Source organism: Tigriopus californicus, chromosome 6, assembly GCF_007210705.1.
Source record: "Tigriopus californicus strain San Diego chromosome 6, Tcal_SD_v2.1, whole genome shotgun sequence".
Classification (NCBI taxonomy): domain Eukaryota; kingdom Metazoa; phylum Arthropoda; class Copepoda; order Harpacticoida; family Harpacticidae; genus Tigriopus; species Tigriopus californicus.
This window is the reverse complement of record NC_081445.1, coordinates 8,942,006-8,965,027: the sequence shown is the minus strand read 5'-3', so window position 1 is coordinate 8,965,027 and position 23,022 is coordinate 8,942,006. Positions and strand designations below refer to the sequence as shown.

General features: G+C 41.3%; 3 protein-coding genes across 3 annotated transcripts; all 3 read left to right on the top strand.

Moving 5' to 3' along the window:
• The first annotated feature begins 560 nt into the window (after window positions 1-560).
• LOC131881787 (pancreatic triacylglycerol lipase-like) lies at window positions 561-18,704 on the top strand. The gene is made up of 7 exons (XM_059228744.1): window positions 561-1,648; window positions 4,445-4,717; window positions 9,943-10,216; window positions 11,565-11,719; window positions 11,792-11,992; window positions 15,282-15,506; window positions 18,218-18,704. The coding sequence occupies exons 1-7, from the start codon at window positions 1,257-1,259 to the stop codon at window positions 18,594-18,596; spliced, it is 1,899 nt and encodes a 632-aa protein (XP_059084727.1). The 5' UTR covers window positions 561-1,256; the 3' UTR covers window positions 18,597-18,704.
• Window positions 18,705-18,723: 19 nt separating this feature from the next.
• Window positions 18,724-21,357, top strand: LOC131881786 (dentin sialophosphoprotein-like). Its single transcript, XM_059228742.1, has 3 exons — window positions 18,724-20,477; window positions 20,537-20,849; window positions 20,916-21,357. The coding sequence occupies exons 1-3, from the start codon at window positions 18,803-18,805 to the stop codon at window positions 21,190-21,192; spliced, it is 2,265 nt and encodes a 754-aa protein (XP_059084725.1). The 5' UTR covers window positions 18,724-18,802; the 3' UTR covers window positions 21,193-21,357.
• A 445-nt stretch (window positions 21,358-21,802) lies between these two features.
• LOC131881788 (uncharacterized) lies at window positions 21,803-23,016 on the top strand. The gene is made up of 3 exons (XM_059228745.1): window positions 21,803-22,121; window positions 22,185-22,592; window positions 22,787-23,016. The coding sequence occupies exons 1-3, from the start codon at window positions 22,095-22,097 to the stop codon at window positions 22,850-22,852; spliced, it is 501 nt and encodes a 166-aa protein (XP_059084728.1). The 5' UTR covers window positions 21,803-22,094; the 3' UTR covers window positions 22,853-23,016.
• The last annotated feature ends 6 nt before the right edge of the window (window positions 23,017-23,022 follow it).

The window sequence follows — 23,022 nt, the reverse complement described above, 5'->3', positions numbered from 1 at the left end:
CATCGAATTGATATTTGTCTCTTGGTCACGAGAAAATACACATCAGCTTTTTTGTGGCTTTCTGTGAAAAAGCACTTTATTTCGGAAGGTACTGCCATTTTTTGTCACAAGGACAAGAAGAAATCTTACTATTGAAATAAGACGTAGTGATGTAGAAGAATAAAAAAAACCAAGGAATTTTGTGCCTTTTCTTTGTAATTAGCTAATATTTAGCATCACAACATTTTAACCTAATTCAATCACTCACCATCCACGTTTCTTGCTGAAACAATCGCATTCTTCAACTATCTAATCTAGAGAACTTATGCAACGTTGCTTTTTCGTTATCGTCTTCAACCTTTGAAAACAAACCATAAAAAGGTAATTGCGCGAAAGTTTTGGAAGACTTTGGCAAATTTGCGTTGCAATCATGACCCTAAAGCGTTTGCACAATGGCCAAGAGAGTTTCCTCTGAAACACCACAAAACAGTTTCTTCAGCATGTTTTTCCATATCTGGCAGATCCTCTGGCAATAGAGATCTTCATCACCACCATCTCTTTTTGTCCATCCCTCGGACGCTAAACGGCGCGTTTCCTTCGTCTCCTTCGACTGGTCGAGGACGTTGAATTTGAGTCGAGTAGCCAGCAGTTCTATAGTGTACATGTCGTATGTGCAGTAGAAGACGTCCCGAAGAGGTATCCGATCTTTGAGAACTGGTTCTGGCTCGAAGGGGGTCGGTTTATTCCTCGGTGTTTCTCCGCGCGGCCGCCCGTCAGTCGTCGTTCGGATCTTGGCCAGGGTGGTCGTGTGCACTTTTGTTCTCAATTGTGTTATGACCATGCTGCATGACTTCCAAGGCCTTAACGATTGTCAGGCCTAATTAATGATAGTGTTGTGACACCAACTCATGATCCACAAGTGCATGGACCATTGAGCTATTGTTATCGTTGTGGTCGTGGCGGGGGTTGTGATACACGTACGTTGATTCAAGTTCATGGCGACAAATCGGATTTCACGCTTCCGCTCAAAGTTCCTCGTCACTTTGCGGTCGACTTGGATATGTCAAAAAAGTTGAAGAGCTTCTTCAAATCTGGCACGTGCTTTGGAAACCCTCATGGCAAAGGCTTCCTGCGATGCTTGAGGTGAGGGCTTGAACTTGAGAAGTCATGGCCATTGATCAACACTTCATGTCCAAGAACTCCGATAACCATTATGTGAAATCATGCTTCACGGATCATCGACGATAATGTGCAGGTAGCCGACGGGCTGGCTCACCATGAAATCGCGCAACCGATACTCGACATCTGTGATAAAACTGTCCCAGGACATTGTCCTGATGAGTGTACTCCTCATTATGTCAGATCATTCTGCGAAGATGTCATCCCAAGCATGTTTATCTCACAACCATCAAGTCACACCGACATTAGAGTCCAGATCCCTGAATTTGGATCGCCGGCGAATCCTTCAGCAATGCTTTGGGAAATTTGGGTGCTATTCAGTGGACCACCCTTGGTTCTCTAGTCATCGTCCCTTGAGCTTCTTTCCAAAGTCGCCCAAAGTGATGAAATCCTATTTCTTTCTCTACACGAGACACAATCCAATTCATTTGAATCTTCTGAAACTTGAGGATGCACGAAGTGTACAAATGAGCCATTTTGATCCGAGCAAGTGAGTAGACATGGACGTTCAGAACATTAGTTAACCACTAAAACCACCTCTTCAAGGGCTCTTATCGGTTCGTTAATCATGGTTGAAGTTGAAGTTCAAAATAAGTAAGTTGACCAGAAGTTGCTTGTTTGTCAGTCGATTTCCAAGACCGAATTCAAACCATGTTTATTAATAATTGATCATGTGTTCTTGAACAACTTTCGTTGATTGTCATCACGCAACGTTTTTGAATTTTCTTGTGCATAAACATGTCCATGGTAATTTTGTGTCGAGAGACTCTATACAGACAAATGTCAATTCTATGAAAATAGTATTAATGGAGCTTTATTGCACTGACTCACTTAAATGTATAGATGACTTATAGCTGCTATTGATTGGCATCAATTTTTGTCGGCGATTACGTCATCTGCAACGGTCAAGAAAGTACTCAAAAATTGAAAAATATTGTCTGGAAAATAACAACTGCAGCTTACCAAGAAAATCTTGATTGCACAAACCACATTAGAAAATGATGGCGTCACAAGGACCAATTCCTATACAGCAAGACCACATTTGTTCTGCCATCCTATTGAATTTACATTCCTGCACATCCTGGTTTTTCAAGTTATTTTGAGTAGTCCCCCTAAAAAACCCACATTGACTTAAAATGCTTGGGAGCTGTTTAAGGCGAAATCTCTCAAAATCTGATTAGTGTCCACGGTAACAAAAGGACTAATCACCTTTTTTTCTGTCACAGGAAGCTCCTTTATGATTTTTTTCCCTCTTAGTTTGGATCGCCCGGCAAACCTGATGTAGGACACTCAAGCACAAAATCAAGCATGCTTTATAAGGTCAACAAGGTTGAAAGAGAAACTAGATGTGATCAAATCAGTGACGTATCTATATTTGTGTTCAATTTGAACCATTTTCCCTTTTTCTTCCTTTGGGAGATGATGACTGTCGGATTCGGTTTGAATCGGAGACACACTACTTACTCCTCCCTTGTCGAGTTCACTGGTCCATGGAGCATCGTGAGTTGTCATTTAGTGACATGCACCTATAAATAGGTCCATTAATCTGACAAGCCCCGTCTTGTTGGACTTCAAATTCATGCATTGAGCAGCGCCAGCATCTTCACAATCCCTCTTGCACAATCTGTCATTTCACCGGAGATTTGAACATCATTGAGTCACTCCTAGTAAATCCACGTCTTTCAAGGAAGACTTCATCAACTACGTCGATAGTAGTTCTAAGTTCTTCATCCTCCGGCATGTTCGATTGACCAACCATGTCTAAGGGTAGTAAACCTTTCAAGGTCTTTTGATTTATAAAGAGCCTGCGAATGACCAATAAATGAATACTCAAGTGTGAAAATCGCCTGATTCAGTTCAATGATTCTCAAGGAACGCCAAAGTGCGACGTACGTATTGTGTTGTACCCTATATACCACATCCGGAAGAAAGTCGAATCTAATGCATGCTTTGGGATCATGTTGTAATTTTGGCCACTCACCCCACCCTCGTGGTATGAGCAAAAAAAATATGAATAGACAAAAACTGACAGACATACTCGTACTCAACGCCTTGGTAAAATGTGCAGTAGGTAAGCACACTTTTTAGGTGGAGATCATGGCTTCTGAACCTTCTCAATCACACGTGGGCTAGAAAAGAAATCTCCCCCAACCAACTTGAAACGACCTAGCCCTCAAATCCGTAATTGCAACCCAGGGCTCGAACCTCCGACTTGATTGAAAGTCCCCGCTTCATGGGGGCCCTATTTTTTCATTCTTCAGTATCCGGCTCTTTCTTTTATAATCTGCTTTCAAAATGTGAAAGATTTCCAACCGAGATCGGTCACATGCACCCCTGGATTTTTGACATTGTCTGATCTTAAGATAAGAAAATCTGGGGCCATCGATTTTCATACATTCGCGTACGATTTTTTCTTACGACCCCAAAAACTTGTTTTCGACCCCAAAAAAGGCTTTGTACGACACACCAGAGGAAAATACATTTTACTTTGAGACGGGTGGTAGCCCTCCCCCTAATTGGATTGCCTTAGGTGGTTTCAAACTCCATACTTTGTGGTGGCCGTCAAAATACATCTACATAAGCCATGACCGATTCCCGAGATTCTCATGGACAAGCAATAATGTCTGGACAGAAACGTTTCCAAGGCATACTAAAATGAGTTCAGAATCGAGTTTCTTTACCACGCAATCACCCTCTGACGGTTGGTACGGAAACTATCCTTTTTTTACAATCGACTTACATTTCCCATGACATTTGGGGGCTTCAAGACCATGGGATATTGAGCTCTAAGCTATGATGGCGATGTTGCTTTTCCTTGGACACTAATACCAAATCGCAAACATTGTTCACCACCAAAGCCGAACTTCTTAAAATAGTTTCTACGTAAAGTGATTTGGTGACAAAATGTTACCATCCAAGCGAAATTGTCACCACGAACAATATGTCGTCCAATTCGATCCAGACCCGGATGAGATGAAAGAAATGCACCACAGGAGTGTTAGCTACTTGGGCCACCGTGAGTGAAATTCGGTAATCCAAGCACAGGATTAATCTCGAGACGGGTGCGAAGAATTCTTTGCTGATGCTTTAATTAATGCGTTCAAGGTGTAATACGGATGTGGTAAGACGGTGCTTATGTGCTTTGGCTGGCAATGGGAAGGAAGACCAGGATTTCACTTGCTTCCACAAAGTAAGACGGAAATTGGCTCAACCGGCAATGGCGAGAGTCTCAATAGTTGTGGTTTGAGTCCACATGTGCTACAATAGTGGGCGTTTCTCCTTTCAGAATGACCTTTATCTTGACCCACGGATATTTCGAACACGGCCATGCGGCTTGGCTCCAGCGGATGAAGACCGAGTTGTTGGTGAACGGTGACTACAATGTGATAATTCTGGACTGGCTGACCGGCTCAGGCCCGCCTTATAGCCAAGCTACGGCCAACACGAGGCTCATCGGAGTCATGGGAGGACACTTGATGGCCTTCCTCAAGACCCATGCCAACCTTGACTTGTACAAAGTCCACTGCATTGGACACTCTCTAGGGGCCCATGTCTGCGGGTAAGCAACTATTCCCCTACAGGTAAAATCACCACGTGTGACCATATTTTATTTTGAAAAGGTCTATTTGATGATAGGGTGACCAACAGACAATAGGTGTCAGTCTTCAACCTAGTGAGGAGCATTTTCATGAACGATCAAGGTAGAACATCACCCCCACGAGATTTTACTATAAGATTTGTGAGCCCCACCCGCTCAAGAAAACATTAGATCAATTTTTTACCTTACCCAATCCGAATGTTTTAGTTCATTTTTTTTAGTGATTTTTTTCAAAAAGGATTATTCACTCCAAGTTACTTACTCAAACAGCAAAAGCATATTCATAGCTAGACAGACCGATGGATGTGTTGTTGACTATCACTTAATCATATCCCCCTTAGGCTGCACGAAATATGTTTTACGTTCTGCACTTCAGAGGACGCTTTGTCATTCAGCCTCTGCCAAATAAATGACCAATTGGGCCAATTCCTTTTTATTGAATTATAATGCGTTTGTGTTATTTTTGGCTAATTCTATCAAAATCTTATTTATAATTAATGCCCCGGGTCACATAATGTCCGGAAAAAAAATGCGTTCAAGGCAAGCGCAGTTTATTTAGCAATCTACCGTGCCTCTTCCCGTTTTCTTTGGGCCGTGTGACGTTGCAAATAAGAGCCCTTATTGACAGATGTTGAAATTTGTTACTTAAGCATTGTCTAGTTCTGTCAACTATCTGCATCGTGTCGTCAAGTTGGATGAAGTGTGACCAAGCATTCCACGTCAAGTGTCAAAGTGTTTTGCAATCTTCAACTTGAATATTACCAACATTTTTTAGTGGCATTGATTCGATTTAAAGCACGCTTTGACTTCGTATAATAAGTTGCTTATCTCCCCGAGCCACAAACTTGTAATATTCAGGTTTTTCTCTTGCTTAGCTGGCCTTTTGGTTCTTGATTGAAGATCTCATGGTTCAAAACGACTAGACACACGGCCACTGTGAACTTTAGACGAAGCTTTTGGACGAGTTTTTTTTTGAAGCGGTAAATCGAAGTTCAATGAACAGGATTTCCTTGCTGTGGTTCTTTCGTGAAATGGGTGCATCCTTCTTAAATATTTGCTATTCATAAATGTCTAATGATGCAAAAAGCAAGAGATTAAAGGTTATAGAGCATGAACGGCTTTAATATTAACCCATTGATCTCACCGACGTGGAAGGCAATGACCATTCAACAATTCAACACCCACTTGTGATGAAATCGATCAGTAATAAATCATAGGTGCTCATTATTCATTCATGACTCATTCAAAATCTATGCGGAGAAATCTATCGATGGTTATCGCCCAAATTAAAGTAATTTGCCTTTCCTTATAAAAGTGAGAACCTTTCCAGTGCATTCTTATCCCCTCATGATGTAAAACGTTCCCAAATAAGAGGGTTTCCTTCGAATCTTTGTGCAAATTTGGGAAATGAGGGGATTTCTAGTACCATAGAAACATTTGTAAAAAATCCTCCCCATTATTGAGAAAGTGACGCACCAACTCATTTTCACTTTCTTCCATTTCTGAGGTGCCGTCAATGCACTAAGATGCTCAGCTTTTGTGTCATGGAAGAGGCTGGCCATAAAAATGCCATTACTCAGGATCGAAGGACCATTAAAGTGCATCTGAAGTTGGCTCCCAATCCGCAGCTTCTCAATCTTCGTGTGCACCCTAAGATTGAGATGAACTGGCACTTCATTAGGATGAGATAACGGAGAAGTTCCTTCAGTTTCTATTTTTCTTGAGTGAGTTATGATGAGGAGACCGCTCTAAATGTGCACTCGAGACATGTTCTGTTGAGAACGAGCGAAGTGATTTTGCGAATTTCCCATGAATTGTGTTTTTTTGCGTATTTTTTGTCAAATATGAGGAGTTTATTTGCATTGGGAAAAACGCCGTCTTGGTATGGATTGAAATTGGTGGAAAATACAACAGCCCCCAAACTGTCTTTTTTACTCCGTCTCACTTTCATCTATTTAAATGAGGATCTGGGAGTTCTTTCGTGGCCACTATAAGCCTTTGATTTAACCAAGTCAAAATCATAAACACACCTGACGTGCTTCCTGAAAGTTTAGGGACCCCTAAAGCAATGGATAGGATTTGTTGGTCTGTATTTGTTTTTGCTTTTTGAGTAGGACGATATTTTCCGGTCCTCGCCAAATATGCGTATACCCATGGTTCTTTTTCCCATGAAGCAAAGTGGAGAAATTGCCGTCGCCAACTGATGCATTTGATATGTTGACATTTGCCAAGATTCGCTTTCTTCCCACTTTTTATGCCACTGCCAAACAGGAGCATTCAACAAAAATTCTCAACTGATTTCTGTTAAGACTTGAAAATTTCTCTTGTTGAAGTAGGTGTATGATATAAATACCTAATTCATCATCTTATCTGAATTAAAAAACATCCCCCCCCCTGATACCACGTGTTTTTCCTGAAAGGCCCAGGTGAGTTCGCGTCAAAAGAGGGATTTCTGAAATCCCTTTGGAAATGCAATTATCGCGCCCTTTTGCCATTAGATTCGGACTCCATCTCGTCCTTCACCGTGTCTTTGATGTCAAAGTGAAGAGCATTCTTAGCCAACTTCTACGAGAAAAGAATGCTCAACCTATTGAGATGAATCTTTTGACGGAATTGAGACATTTTTGTGGAGATGTACGTTGAGCGCTTGAGGTCTTTTGCCATCCAATCACATACACAAAGAGAACGAGACACATTCCAGGCATATTATTCATGCATTGACTGTCTTGGAAATTATCCATGCTTGAACAAGTAAAGAGGTGAAAAAGAAAAGATGTCGTATACAGGTTAAAACAGATTTCTCTTGGTTAACGTCACATGCTTGGCAGTTCACTCTACATGCTGAAATGTCTATGACATAAGGTGCTGAATGAAGTCAGGAAAAATGCCAGTAATCTACAATGAGAAACCGGAATTACCCGTGAATCAAATTTACACTGGTTGGTTTGCTTAATTCCCGGAACGTCTTGTCTTTCTTGGTCAAGCATGGCAATTACAATTTTATATTTGCATTTCGTGAAAGGTGAAACGCATGGGAAACGTCAAGAAATTTCTATTTCTTTCCTATTGCAAGTTGTTTTACTGATTTTGATCACAGATTGGCGATTCTTTACTTTTACCCATTTGAAGTTCAAACTCGCCAACCATGAAGAGTCAAAGTCAAGAGACACTCTTGCAAGGGCCAAACCGGTGCAGTTTCTTGAATTATAGCACAGTCACCAATAAAGATGAGCATGCCAAAACATCTTGAGCAGCCCCTTTGGAGCCTCTAAGTGAATCTTTGGACCCACTCTTGAATGAAAATATTGTTGAAGTTTGTTTGCTCAATGTCAGGTGCATTTATGTTTCTGGACTCTAAGAGCAGAAACAATCTACATTGGATGGCTACTTGGCCCTAATTCATGAGGATTAGCCAGTGCTCAGACCAATTAAACCTTAGCACTAGATAGAATGTTTTGGCAATGAAAAGTATGACCATGAAGTGGGTAATTGACCACTTATGGGAATTGTACATGGGGAAGTAGAGATGTAAATAAGAAATAATCATGAAGAAAAGCTTGTTGTAAATATTTAGAAACTTATTGGTTATAACTATTTAATTATATAGCTAGTCACACCATACATGTTGAAGCAAATGAACAAATTGCTTAAGGATAATTTTTTCATTCGTCTTTCCATCCATTGTTTTTGAAGTCTGGGCACTGACATATTTGAGCTCCGGGAAAAAAACCAAATTGGAGGTGATTACTGGCGGCTTGGAGTTGTATAAATCAGATATCCAAGAGCAAAGATTTCTCCAAGTCCGGGCTTCTAGGACATACTTATGGCAAGGTGTACGAGCACCCTGTGGCCTGACTATTAATCAGTGACCTAGGAACGTACTGTTTGATTGCATGCACTCAGTTTGGAAGCTCACGTGGTAAATGTTTCGCCCAAAACTAGTTTGCCGTTTGTCATAGGACTCCACCAATGCTAATGGCAATTCCGCTCTTCTTCAAGGTATTAAATCTAAAGTCACGCTTGAAAACCCGATGTCAAATCTGAGTCAAAATGATCAGGAAGCTACCAAGAGCTAATATGAATTTTGGCAAGTGATAAATGGGCGGGAAATTTCTTCATCAAGCGCCCATTTTTATTGAGACGCGGCTTCTTCAGGAGTAAATTAGATCTTTCACGCGCATGATTTTTTTCGATGGCAATAAAATTGGAAAATTAAATACAGCACATGACCGTTTGTTTAGAGCTTGTGATGTACTCGTAAAAGCATTGAAAATCTGGATACGAAAACCAACAACAAAATTATTGGTCCTGAAAACTAAACGAAAATTTCTATTTTTAAGAGGGCTTGAGAAAATGATTTAGGTAAATATTTTTACACGTCAGCTTTTCAGTTCTCAAGATGACTTTTTATTATGGTGAATATTTGGTGGAATTCCGAATCTGTGGTATGTTGCAATTTGACAACTTCAAATCAAACAATCACAAAGTGATTTGTAGAAACTTTCTTTAACTCAAACATTCTTAGACATGAAGTAAATACTCGTTCAAGAAAGACAAGGTCCTAAGATCATGACTTCTTCAACTTTAGCTTATGTCTATTGAAATGGTCACGTCCTGTCTAAAAGACTTTTTTCCAATGTGGCAAAACCGACTCCTGCTCCAGGGAAAGTTTGGTCATCATTGAGCCGTCAGAAAACGTGGATAATCATAGAACGACATGATATTTACGGCCACAACCGAACATGTCAAAAGCCAGTCAAAAGCCCCAAGAGTTAGGTATTATTCCAATTTCGAAATTGGATACTTAATGATACCCGTCCTTGGCTAGACCAACCGACCATCCGACCATGATCATGTCAGCCTCGAAGGCGTCAGGGCTCAAGACATGGTCAGGGAAATGGTTTGCTTGTCTCCAAATTGTCAAGTCATCCCCGGGGCTCATTTCACTTGAAGTCAAAGAAGTGAGAGTTCAGTTAGTCGAATTAGATCCGGACCTAAACCACCATCTCCAATGTGTATCACGCGGTCATTTTCTCCCCTCTTTGCACACGTTCTAAACTCACAATCGGTCATTGGGTGTGTGGATAATCATTCCATTGGGTAGTAGACCCTTGATCATTAGGAGTAGACGAAAAGGGCCCTCAGGATATTGGAATGCTTAATGATTCGACTCCCTTACCTTTTAGGTACCTGGGCAGCTACCTCAAGAACGATTTGCAACTAGAATTGGGTCGGATCACGGGTTTGGATCCGGCTGAGCCGAACTTTGAGTTCACGGACCCTTTGGTCAGATTGGACCCGTCGGATGCCTACTTTGTGGACGTGATCCACACGGATGGCAACCCTATTACCAAAATGGGTCTGGGCCTGTTTCAGCCCTCCGGTCATTTGGATTTCTATCCCAATGGTGGGAAGGTCATGTATGGTTGTGATGCCCCTATGATGAAAACCTTGGAACAGGTAGGCTCGAGTTGAGTAGAGATAAAACGTCAGAGACTTTAACCAAAGAGCAAAACCCAAACGCCGTACCAGTCGTGAATTGACGGTATCGCTACCTTGATGGCAAAACATTTCGAGGTCCAATTCCATGTTCACGTTTCGCCACCTTGAAATCTCAATGCACAATGTGCGGTTATTCAAAAATGCAAGTGAAATCTATTTTGGAACTGTGAAGATTATTTGACAAATCATTTGAGAACGGAAAGCCCCCAAGCATTGTTTGAACAAAAGAAACCGGTTATTCTTCAAATGCTCATTCAGCTTAATTGCGTTCGCATTCCTTCTGTTTGGATGAGCCATAAACCTCTGGAATATGGATGTAAAGGCTGAGTTTGAAAACCAACAACTCCGATTCAAGTGAATGCTTTGCATTCTTCTTCTGATACAAATGAAGAGAGGTCTTTTTAAATCAAATTTCAGCTCAATCAAGTACCGGTTCAAAAGAAATGCTCTCTTAAAGCGAGATGAATAACAGGGCAAAAAATAAATGAACGGTTAGTTCATTACCACAAAAGGGCTAGGTCATCTATTATGTGAAGTTTATTTAGTTTTAATGCATTGCAACTTATAATCCTATCGATTAAACCAGCCGACTAATGGAATGCCGTAGTTGGAGCGACCTGGGTTCAGTCTTGTTTGTGCTGGAATTTTCGAAATGTCAATTCTCGACCCCGGCCTCCCTGTCCATTTTCCAGTGGTTCATGGTTGGTTAAAACCGAAACCGTAAGAACTTTCTGTTCATCGCCTACCCCCAAAATCGCTTTGGTTTTGCTGACAGCAAGAACTAATGACTTCAGGAAAAAAACACAAGCACTTCAATGCCTTTCAGGTTTGATATTGAATTAGAAGTCTTGAATGTGTATTAAATTATTCAGATCAGATCGGCTTTTGCTCTGAATTTCAACACGACAGTTGAGTAGTTCTGAAAAATGAAACCAATTTCAAAAACGTGCTTTCTCAAGCCAAGATCATTTCTAAGGTTAAAGTCGTGTTTGGTGTGTCTTGCATTCCGGGTAAAATTAATTTAGCACAATTGGTTGCCGGAATTCAATTTCGCCCCCTCACCTTGTCCTTGCCAATCTTCACGAAGAGAGCGCAAGGCCCCGACAATCGATTTTTAACCATTTTTTCTTAAATTGTACAATACATGAACGTGCTGGATATCCGTCCCTTTGTAATGGTTTGGTCTGAATCTCCCATTTTATCATTGAGAGGTGGTCGCGCCCGGAAATTTTTACACCCTCATCGATCAAGTCACTGAAAATCATGACCAACATGATCAATTCAAGTCATGAGCTTCTCTTTGTAGGAGCACGGGAATATGGCGGCCGCTTTTCGAAGGGTCGTCGGTTGCAACCACTTTCGTGCCTATGAATACTTCATCGAGTCCATCAACTCCAAATGTCCTTTTACCGCGGTCGAATGTCCAAGTTGGGAAAAGTTCGCCTCTGGAGAATGCAATGGGTGAGTTGAGTGGGCAATGCATCTTGACAACGTACTCTCTGATCATGCCATCGATTGGCTCTTTTGTATCAGATGCTTGACCGATGGAGACCCATATTCTTGTGACTACATGGGATTCTATGCATTCACGAAGCTTAAGGGCAAACGGCCCGAGAAAGAAAACCGAGCTCTGTTCATATTGACGGCCGAGAACGAACCTTTCTGTGCTTACCATTATCGGGTCACCATCAAGTTGAGCGACACCAAAGAAAGTTTCATCCAAGGAGGAGATCGGTAAGAATACGCCTAAGCCTTCAATAAGACGTCATACCTGTATAAATGTATTGAGTAGAACATCATCATCAGATTGTCTTACGGATAACAACGACTTGGATGAATGCTATGCAGGACAAGTCCTGTTTTATTAAATTAATAAATTTTCAGCAATATCCATGTCGAGAAACAGGTTTTGTCTCGAAGTGATGTTGGTTTTCTTTTAGTACCCTTTTGTGTATTGATACTTCGCACTTCTAGCCGCTTTTTCTTTTATTGTCATTGTTCACACTGTTTATATCTCCGCACGACACATTCCAGAAAAAGAATGTACCCTAGAAATACAAGCTAGGGTTGTGGTTGATCAAAGAGTTAGAAGAGTTAGACCATCGAACAGATAACAAAGAAAATTGAAAACAAGTATTTTGTACTGATGGGATCAAATAAATATTCGCGGGAGGTTGCAACTAGGGCTTTCAATTTACATTATTAGTGCCATATGGCATCACTAGTGGAATATCAGAAACCCGTTAATCAGTCTCAAAATGTAACCCTGATTTTTCTTCCGTCAGACCAGGGTTACTTTCTTGCTCGAACCTCACCATTTACTTTTTTATGGGTATCGGCTGATGCTGTGACTTTCCTAGTTTCCTGGCAATCCTGATTTTGAAAATTTATTTGATCCCATCACTAGTATTTTGTGTTTTTCCACTGTAATTGAATCAATAACAGTACTACTCCTCCGCTAACAGCTGCTCATGTGTCATCCATATGCTCTAAAACCTAGCTTGTGAACATCCTCTATTGGGTGTTTTTTCGTCAATGCAAATTGACGTATGATTTGTGAAGGAAAGTATATCTTGCGTTGCTGGGCAAACTTTCATGGCAACCTATCATTCAACATAGTGACCTCAAGCATTAAGTAAGGTTCGAAGTATGAATCACTCGACCGTCAATGGAATGTTGAGAACATCAGAATCAAATACCTTTGAATTGCCCTTTCAACTTCATTTTGCATTCCCTTTGAGCAAATACAATAAAGGATGAGTGGCATGTTTTTGCAACATCAGTAGATCTGTTTTAATCAATGGCATTAGAGTTCAAGCAAATGACAAGCACATAGTGCGATCTAGAATGCAATTGACCATTATTCATTCAGTCCCATGTACGAGTTGAAGCATTGATTCGCTGATCGAACAATCGAGTTCATTGGACTCCCGACAGACACATAATTCATTTTTTCTCATGAAACGAACTAACCACGTCAATAATTTAACGCCAACTCCTCGCCGAAAAATCGACATTCTCAAGGTTCCCTCAAAAAAAGCTCCAACATCTCTCAAATCATCAGCTCTTTTTACGCTGAAAGTACAGTCCATCCAAATAGCAAACTGGATTCGAAAGTTTCCGTGTCAGAAATCTGCAATCCAAGACAGACCTCTTCTGGTTGAAAGAAAATTAGTAGCTCTACTTTTCGAATTGTAACAAGTGCAAGACGTTTCTTGGCCAAAACAGAACCTGAAGATTTCCTCATTTGCGCATGCTACCTTGCCAAAATCAAGGAGAAACTTGGATGAGTCGGAGCACGAAATACATAATTTCTCTCTCGTTGTCAGAGGAATATGCAATCCTGTTTCTTAGCATACATCTGGAATCTGTGAAGGAAATGCAAGAGACCTGTCCGTTTTGTGTCGACTTGGACTTACATTGCCAAGGTCGGCCATCCACTTGGAACGTCAAGACCATTCCAACCATGAACTTTTTTTGCACTTATTAGCACAAAGGTTTATTGATGACAAGGTCGTTCAAGATTAGTCACAGAACTAGCAATTTGAAAGGTTTATCGGTCTGGCTTTTGGTAATTGCTTGAGAGGTGGGATTTCCAGACTGATTTGAAAGTGGGCAAGATGTCAGGATTAGATTTACTGACAATTTGCCAAGAGGCATTTTTTGTCATTTCTTTCTTATTGCGGCTCTAATGTGAAGCTCAATAATTGTCTTTCTCCGTAATCTCAATGATATGACTGAAATCAAAAGTTGGTACTTTGTTCAACTAGATTCAATTTATCGATGCGTCTCAGAAGTGACACTTAAATCTAGTGAAAAAACATGTTCTGTGGACGGTTCCCAATCCTGACGTGGGAAATGAAAAAATTATCATTTGCGCCGATCTGTCATTTTGAGTTTTTTTAATCAACGACGAGGAGGGGAGTAAAAAGAGCCCTTTGAAATATCTGTCTCGAACGCAGATCATGGTTGCCTTTCGACATAGATGAGAATCCTATTGCTCGCAGACAGCAATTAAGAGTAATTGGCAGGAATGCAATTTTCTGCGTGGACTTGTTTGCTGAAAGTTTTAGAACGAGAGAGATACCTGCTCATAATCACAATCATTAGGAGTGGTACAAGCACTGCGAAGACTCATTTGTCTTATTCTTCTATGGGAACCCGTTCTTGTCGCCACAACCGGGGTTCCCCAGAAAATCTTGATTTAACTTAACCAATTCATAGATGTGTACCAAGACGGTGAAATGTACAGACTTGGAATTTTTATATTCTTTCGTTTAACATCAATTGCAGAAAAGTAAAAAATCAGTCAGACAATCAAATTAAGGAACAAAAAGGTAAGATGCAATCGAAGCTAAAAAACATTAATAACTTCTTTTATAACGAATCGACTACTGGGGATTAGATTGCATTCTTAGTAGTATCAAGGAAGTCTGCAAAAAGAATTAAATATGGTATGTGTCACATGAAAAAAGCCAAAACTCGTCCTTCCTGTGACGAAAACTCTACAATTAGAGCTTCCGATGCCCATGTGTGGTTTTCCTTGTCAGTATAAAGTTCATCGTTTACACAACTTTGCATCCAAAGTGTGCAACATTTGAGCCTTCACTATGACATTGGTCTACGGCAAAATGTGTATTGTATGTCCAGTACACATCTGCAAAAGACACAGAAAAACCAGTTTGACGAGTGATCCAGCAAGTTTTTCCATCTCGGAGTTTCGACAAAACTGAACTGAAACCTTTCTTAGGCATTGGTCGAAGCTCGTTCGAACTTGTACTAACTTAGGACTGCTTTTGAAGAACCCCCTGCATTGGATTGGTCACATTTGAGCCAGTATGGTTTGAAATGATGGTGCAGCGACCTTGCATACCTCCCGATAGTGTAGTAGTTCTGAAATGACATTGCACACCAGGTCGAGGTTCATTTTAGCAATGTCAATGGGAGGTGATTGATTCTTGATCGGTGCTTGAACTAATTCCTTCCAGGGCACCAATGTCTTTCATTCCTTCTTTCTTTGCAGGGGCAATTTTCTCATGGTCTTGAACGGGGATAATCAAGCGTCCACGCGATTGCAGCTCAATAAACAGGAAACTTTCTTTGAGCCAGGTCGAACCTATCATTTCATGACCACCACAGGGGACCTCGGTCATGTTCACTCAGCGGATTTGATCTGGGAGTATGCTCTTCATCCTTTCAACCCATTGACCTGGCGATTGAGATCCGAGTCAAGAATGTTTGTGAACAGGTATTTATGAATGGCTCCCTTCACCTCAGGTCGGTTATTAGAGCTTGTCATGCTGAAAATGCTTTGGCTCTCTGGGATTGGGAGGGTAGCCTGTTCAAAGGAAAAGTTCATACTGTGGTGGATGACATTTACTACAGGGTGTAAAGAAATTAAGGGCCTCCATGGCTGTTTTTCACAACATTTCTCCCTGTTCAAAGATTTTTTTGACATTAAACCACAAGGATTCATTAAGAAGAACTGTTAAGTTCCTAGTGACATATTACAAATGGTCTAACGATATCCTGGAGGCGATGGGTAACCCTCTGATAAAGTGCCGTCAAAACAATGTCTGAAAATTCAAGTGAGCGTAGTCTGAAGGTCAGAACCATAGCTTAGGGCATCCTGAAGGCCGGTAAAGACAAAGGAACGTTGGTGAGCCTTTCAGTCTTCATCCTCAAACCATTGGAAAGTGGAGACCCTAATGCAAATGCCATAAATCCTTTTAGAACAGATCGAGCCGATGGCCGAAATCTGGATTTTCAAGACTCAATCTTTGGGTGGCCAAATATCATAAGGTTATCAATCTCTTTTGGAGTAAAATCGGATCATTCGTGGTATGGTGTTAGGTTTTTCAATAACCCCTTTTCATGAAAACTGGAGATTCAGTCTGATCAAATCATTCTTTGAGTTTGGGGGTAGGATTTTCAGAAGCGACAAAGAGCGGCCCTTACCCTGTAATGCTAAGATATGCAGTACAGGGTGGCCTCTCAAGTGGATCGGGATGAATGGAATCGAAATGCAATTCTGATGAAAGGTCAGATGATATAGTGGCTAGCGTGGTTTTGGATGCAAATCGTCAAATTTTTCCAAAGCCCTATCATATCTGAAAGTTTCTTTGGACATCCTTAGGGATTGGTGTACATTGAAAATGTTGAGTCCTATAAGCATCAGCACGTATTTGGGTTTAGTTTCCAATGCGGAATAGGTGACAATTATCAAAATATGAATCATGGTATTACACAGAAATCTTTTTAAAGGAAACTTTAAAGCATTGAAAAAAAGTGGAAAAACAATTTTTAGAACACTAAAGATTTTTATAATGTGATTACTGATCAGATTCACTTTCGAGTGATTGTGTAAATATATCTGTTCCTTGAATCCATTCAAGGCATCTGTCTGTGTACGGTGAATAAATTTTCATTATGATTGTTGAGTGAATATGTCAAAGTTCATACAAATGTTATGTTAGATGAACAACTCCTTTCAAGGGCAAGTGCACGGGAACTGTGATTTAGTGTTTTTCAATGACCTATTAAGCCAAAAAAGGGACTAAAATTGATCCAAATTACCGTAGAGGGTCATGGGATGTGACAATAATCGTGAACATATTATGTACGAATTGCGCGATCAAAATTTAAAATCATGAATCTCAAATCAAACCATTGGTTATGGAATTTAAGAGCCCTCCTTTTTGCTAAAAGTGTATCAAACAAAAACCCAATTTTTCAAACTGAAAAGATGTTGGATAGTTAATGAATTGTTAATCACGAATTGTTAATCACGAATTGTTAATCACTTAGATTGCATCTAACCATTTAAAGTGAAAAGGCACAAAAAATGTGCAAATAAATGTGATTGTTGTGAACTTGAACTTTTTTAAAATGGATAAATTGGCTGTAATTGGAATAACTTCTGTTAACAGGATTGGGATTTGTGATTGCCAGGGCTCTTCAAAATATGGAAATCAATTTTCTTTTCAGTTTTCGAATACTTTTTTGCAATATTTGCATTGTTATTTGTTTATTATTTCTGACTAAAAAACGTGCTTTTTCTATCGATTTTTCACATTTTGGCAGAAATGATGAAATTTGAAACAGAACTTTCCTCAGCATTTTTACTTTACATCTTCTGCCCATTTGGAATCAAATCCTACAATGTTTGTTGCGCTGTTTTTGTTCAAAAAGAATATGAAGGGTTGCTTTTGTAATCTAATCTTGTTTACACATTTGAGAAATAATATCTGCTATAAAAATTTGTCAAAACCACACCCTCTTTTAAATTGCCTTGTCATTTTTCTTCTTACCATTTCTTGTTATTTCATCGTTTTGCTTCTGATTTTGTTCAAAAAAGTAAACAACAAAAACTATCTACATTTCTTCCCTGGTAAAACGTCCCTCTTTTTCCCTTCAAGTAAGTAGTTTAAGAAAGATTTTTATTTTGCCTTTTATATCTACACGTATAAAAGTCAATTCGTAGGCTGTTTATTGTCCTTGGTTTTCTTTGTTGCGTGTTCACGTCCAGTGATAAAGACGTCCCGAAAAACCATTTCGGTTGAGATTGACGCAGTTGTCGGTAGGATACGGGTAAAGCTAGGAAACGTTCACAATGACTGACTTTTCTAAAATGGAGGTAATCCAATGCATATGAGCGCTTTTGAAGATATTGTTTGCTTGTTAGGCTTGGATTGAGGAATTAGCCTAAAAGCCGAAGGCAAACCGTTCAAGATTGGTCTGCGTCCATCTTGCCTCGGGAATTCCTAAAATTGTTGAAGACCTGCCAAGGCTCCGTGACGAAGCGGTTAACATCGAGTGCCAAGTTTTCAGAAGCAAAGCCACCTAGAACGAGTGATTGAACTTTCATACCGTTTCCATTGTTCATGTTTGATCCAAATTGCACTTATTATACCATGCCAATTGAAAATCCCGATATGGCATATTTCTTGTTCTTTCCAGAGTTGAAATCGAGCAATTTGGCCACAAGCATAAGCACACCTTTTGTGCCCAAGATAAGCCTTTCCTGCCGAAAAAGCCCAAGCGTGTGATCTGGAGGCCCACTTGTCGCGAGAACGCGCCCGACCCTGGTTCCAGTTTCTTGGGATCCCTACTCAATGCCGACCCGATTGGCAATGCTCAACAGGCCATTAACTTTGTCAATCCATTGAACATGAATCCATTGAATGGGTTGGCTTCCATCACCGGTGTATTCTCGGGCTTCCGAGCCACAATGCTAAATATGGGCCCAAGCTTGAGACGAATGGGATTAACAGTCATGAGGAGTGACCCAGTCAGAAGGATTCTCGAATCCGAATCAAAAGGACCCGAGACACCATAATCGTTGAATAATAAATATCAAAAAGACAATATACTATCTACCACATCTAAAAGTCCTCCCTCCCCCGAGGCGTAAAAAGTCAAAGCTCATTGAAAAACTTCGTTTCTCTCGTGCTCGCATATCAACTTCAAACATTGATTAGATTCACTTTAGATTCGGACGTGGATGTCGTTGGCAGACTGACGGTCACGGGCGGTTGTGAGACTATGTTTGCATTCAAGATTGCCCTTGTGGCCTGTGTGACCTTTATTCACGTTTCTACCTTACCAATTTCGGAAAGGCATGCTCATCCGAGCCCGTTGACTCATTATAGAGGCTCGCATGGTGGCCGGTCACCGTATTTCAGACCTCTTAATCGATACCCACAAGCCTACTCACGCCATCCATACTCTCCTCAAATCTACTCGCCCCATCCATACTCTCATCGGCCGCAACGATATCGTTCCAAACCCGTATTTGATCCCTACACTCGAAGGTTTAAAATTACACCTTCCGATTCGGACCGTTATGACGCGCGAGAGCGAGGTCGGGGTCGATATCGCTCAAGAGATGATTACCGTGAGCGAAATTACTATGGTGAGAACGAGGGACCAAGATACGAACGAGACAACTTCAGAGAAAGAGAGGAGAGTGAAGTAGAGGAAAGGGAGGGAGGAAGGGGTTCTTCAGGGACGTCTCGTGAAGAGGAAGACCATGATCACGACCATGATGAAGACCACGATCACGACCATAACCATGATGAAGACCACGATCACGACCATGACCATGACCACGATCACGACCATGAAGTAGACCATGAGCCGAGCCTCAGTGAGCGAGACGAGGCCAGTAATGAGCGACACACCCATGAAGATGATCGGGGGCGTCAAAACACACGCGGATCTGGTTCGTCTGGTTTCAATCAAGAACGAAGAGGTCGACCTAATGTTGAGTTTAAAGGAGGATCGGGGGAAAGACGCCAAGATACCAGAGAGCCTGATTCGTCTAGATTCCGTACTAAATATGATCGGAACAATGTGGACGAGGACAATGTCGATTTTAGGCAAGAGACTCGCGGTTTCGGCTCGTCGGGTTTTCGCTCAAAGTTTGATAGGGACAATTTAGATCAAGATGTTGAAGAAACCAGAGGATCTGAGTCTTCTGGAGGAGCTCAAAATGAATACGAACGCAACCGACAGCTCTTCGAACAACAAAGAGACTCTAGACGCCACCAAGATCAACCACAAGGATTTCGAACAAATGATCAAACCTCGAACAGAAACTTTGGTGGACAAGGACAAAAACGAGGGACTGGCCGAGCGACCTTAAACCAAGACACAAGGGAGGTGAACCAAGAAGGTGACCAAAGAAACCGATTTGACTATGTTGTGCGCCACCAAACAAACGCAAGAGGCTCTGGCTCTGGTTCCAGCGGATCGTCAAACTTCGACCAAGGCTCGACCCGTTACCAAGGCGGTTCCAGCCAGCGCCAGTCGCAGAGATTCGATTTGCCTTCATCTTCCAGTTCTTCATTTAACCAAAATGGAAATCAACGTCGCGATCGGGAATCTGATTCAAAGACCACTTTTAACTTATTTGGATTAGATGAGCCGCGGCAGCCTCGGGAAGAAGGTTCAAATGTGAAGAAATTCCATTATGACAAGACCCAGTCCTTGCAAATGGCACAAGAGGCTGAGAGGAAGGAGCAGGAAGCAGAAAGGAGGCAACAGGACTTCCAATTCTTCAACGTGTTTGGCGACGATCCATTTCAGGTCCAAGGCTCCGATGTAAGAGACAACGATTTTAATCCACAGACCACAACATACGGACCTTTCCAAGAAGTGGAACCTAACTCTCCTGTTGTAACGGGTTCAGATCCCGGGAGATCCCAACCAGCCGCAAGTAAAAGAATAAGCCTTTGGTCATCTATCCGTTTGCGGCATAATTGTCTTCCATTTCAGACAACATCCTTGGCACGCCTGTGTCTCCATTCCAACCATCCGTTGACGACCGTGAGAGTTGCCCCACCGAGGCAAATTGGGAAATCAACGGCAAAAAGTTTCTGATCACTGCCCTGGAGCCGAGATGTCCACATATGAGCTGGTCTGATGCTGTGGATTTCTGCCGCAAATCTGCCCGCATGCAAGCCGTTTCCTTCCAATTGGAAAAGAGGCGACAACAGATTCAAGCAATCATGACCCTGATCATGAACCCTGATACCAAAATGGACGCCTTCTGGACGGCTGGTGTCGTGAGTCATCCAATGTCAGATAGGTACGACCAAGTATTGTAGATATCCAAGATAAATCCATAACACAACCTTTACATATTCTCTTCCAGAGATCCAATTCTGGTCGAGTGGAGCACCGGAAAGGAAGAAGTCCGACCTGGCACCAAATATTGGGCTCGCACGGGTTTGGGTGGCTTGGCCCAACCGGATAATTACTATTACAGAACAAGTCCGGAGGAAGGATTGGATGAAGCTTGCGCCGCTGTCCACAGAGATGCAACCGGCCAACCCAAACTGCATGACGAGCTTTGCACCCAAAAGTATCCTGTTGTGTGCGAAACGTCTTATGCTATGCCAGGAGACATGATGGGCGGAATGTTGTCGTGAGATCAAGAGTGAAAACTCCTAAGTCGCTATTTCAGTGTTGCCACTTCAATGGTTCATTTTTATGCATTTTATGTATTTTCTGATTAAAACATATTTTTGTGGTATTTCAATTTCTAGTGTTAACTGACCCGTATTTGGAAATAATAATGCATACCTATTCTTGCATTCTTTAGAGTATTTTTCATTCAATTAGGAAAATGAATGGACGATAACACGGACTGGTGCCGTTCTCTCAAAGAATGTATTAGTCCTTTTTTAGAAGTGTGTTGGGAAGTGGACTGCATTGGCAAATTCTTCAAGGTGTAAGGACAAAGAAATTCATGTCTAATTGCATGTTGATCATCTAATGATCGATCGGCGTGCACTTTTAAAGAGTGAAGGGTGAACACAGCTTTTGATAATTGTTCGAGTCTAATATGCGGCTCAAATATTCATTAAGATGTGCGACCCAAAAAGGCTTGCCCTAAAACTTCTCAATACTTAAAATTACACATATTGAGAATTGGCGTTTGAAATAAGCATGTTAATTGGCTAGGTTGCGTTGCTTTGACCTACATATTTAAATAACAATGAGAGAAGCCATGATCTCCTACCCTATTGCGTGACTTACTTGGCGTTCAATGTTTGATCTTGCCAAATATATTTGCATGAAGAATCTCGATGATTTATTTTCCCTTTGCTTCAAGGTCAATTGAAAAAGGGCGATTCCCGATGGTTTTGACAATCGTAGGTGGTCGAGTGTTCACTTCACGATGAACAACACCAAAAATGGTTATTTGTGTCAGTTTGATATCGATGGTTCAAATACGAAATTTGCAATGATATCCCCGAAAATTTCACATATAAACCTTCACCATGCAAGCTTTGGGCATCAAAGCCTGAGCGACCGTTGAACTATCAACATGGTTTCTGCACTCAAAATCTTAATGGTAAGACCAAGCACTCGACTCTTGTAACTGATCCGTATCACAAGTTTGCTTATTCTATTTCAGAGTTTTTTGGTCCTATGTTCGGCTGAAGGGTTAAATCAAAAGAGGAAGACGACCTTTCCTTTCCAAGTAGTGTACAATGACGACCCAAATTATAAAGACCACAGCCTTTATTCACCAACTTTCAACACTGATTACGTGCCCAATCACAAGCGGAACAATGAGACACATACCGAAATCATATTTGTGAACCATCATCAAGCAGCCCCTCTTCCGGATAGCTTTCCGGATTTGAGTCACTTCGTGTATGAGTATGACTATCCATGGGAGGATATCAAGGATGACTTTGACGCCAATGAGAATTACATTGAACAGGAGATCTCAACGAGACCTCCGACAGTGCCTCAAAACATCCAAGAGTCATTCTTCAAAGACTTTGATGAACCTGTTCATTTTGCACCAATTCAAAAGGTGAATCCGAGGGTTCGTTGTCACGAGAATTTTCGTTCCGATGGAGCAATTCATTTGAACAAGCATTCCATATCTCCATTAAGACCTGCGGGTTTTTTCCCCAATTTTCCGGCAACTATTGACCCTTATCATTCCATTTTGATTCCTCAATCTCCGCTATTGCATTCAAGAGGACGTATTTCCCCCCAATTTAGATATGTGAGCATTCCTCGGCCAACGCCCAACCAACTTGTTTTGGATACGCAACCTCCCCCACCTAAAAGTTCATCAATATCTCAACCAAAGCTGGACTTGAACCCTTCCCGAAAACTTTCCAGACCCGTCCAACCCAGCCCCAAGTTAGCGACCCGTAGACCGACTAAAAGCCGGTCAAATCCAAAACCCAAGATAAATCCAACTTATCCAACCCAAGGTTATCTCCCTCCTCCCC

What these genes read in the sequence shown, in the direction of transcription:
- LOC131881788 (XM_059228745.1), top strand. Translation starts at nt 22,095, where the DNA reads ATGGTTTCTGCACTCAAAATCTTAATG. An exon ending in CTGCACTCAAAATCTTAATG is followed by an intron (nt 22,122 to 22,184) that starts GTAAGACCAAGC and finishes ATTCTATTTCAG; the next exon opens with AGTTTTTTGGTCCTATGTTC. An exon ending in ATTTTGCACCAATTCAAAAG is followed by an intron (nt 22,593 to 22,786) that starts GTGAATCCGAGG and finishes CCCCCAATTTAG; the next exon opens with ATATGTGAGCATTCCTCGGC.
- LOC131881786 (XM_059228742.1), top strand. Translation starts at nt 18,803, where the DNA reads ATGTTTGCATTCAAGATTGCCCTTGTGGCCTGTGTGACCTTTATTCAC. An exon ending in GAGATCCCAACCAGCCGCAA is followed by an intron (nt 20,478 to 20,536) that starts GTAAAAGAATAA and finishes CTTCCATTTCAG; the next exon opens with ACAACATCCTTGGCACGCCT. An exon ending in AGTCATCCAATGTCAGATAG is followed by an intron (nt 20,850 to 20,915) that starts GTACGACCAAGT and finishes ATTCTCTTCCAG; the next exon opens with AGATCCAATTCTGGTCGAGT.
- LOC131881787 (XM_059228744.1), top strand. Translation starts at nt 1,257, where the DNA reads ATGAAATCGCGCAACCGATACTCGACATCTGTGATAAAACTGTCCCAG. An exon ending in AGCCATTTTGATCCGAGCAA is followed by an intron (nt 1,649 to 4,444) that starts GTGAGTAGACAT and finishes TTCTCCTTTCAG; the next exon opens with AATGACCTTTATCTTGACCC. An exon ending in TTCATCCAAGGAGGAGATCG is followed by an intron (nt 11,993 to 15,281) that starts GTAAGAATACGC and finishes CTTTCTTTGCAG; the next exon opens with GGGCAATTTTCTCATGGTCT.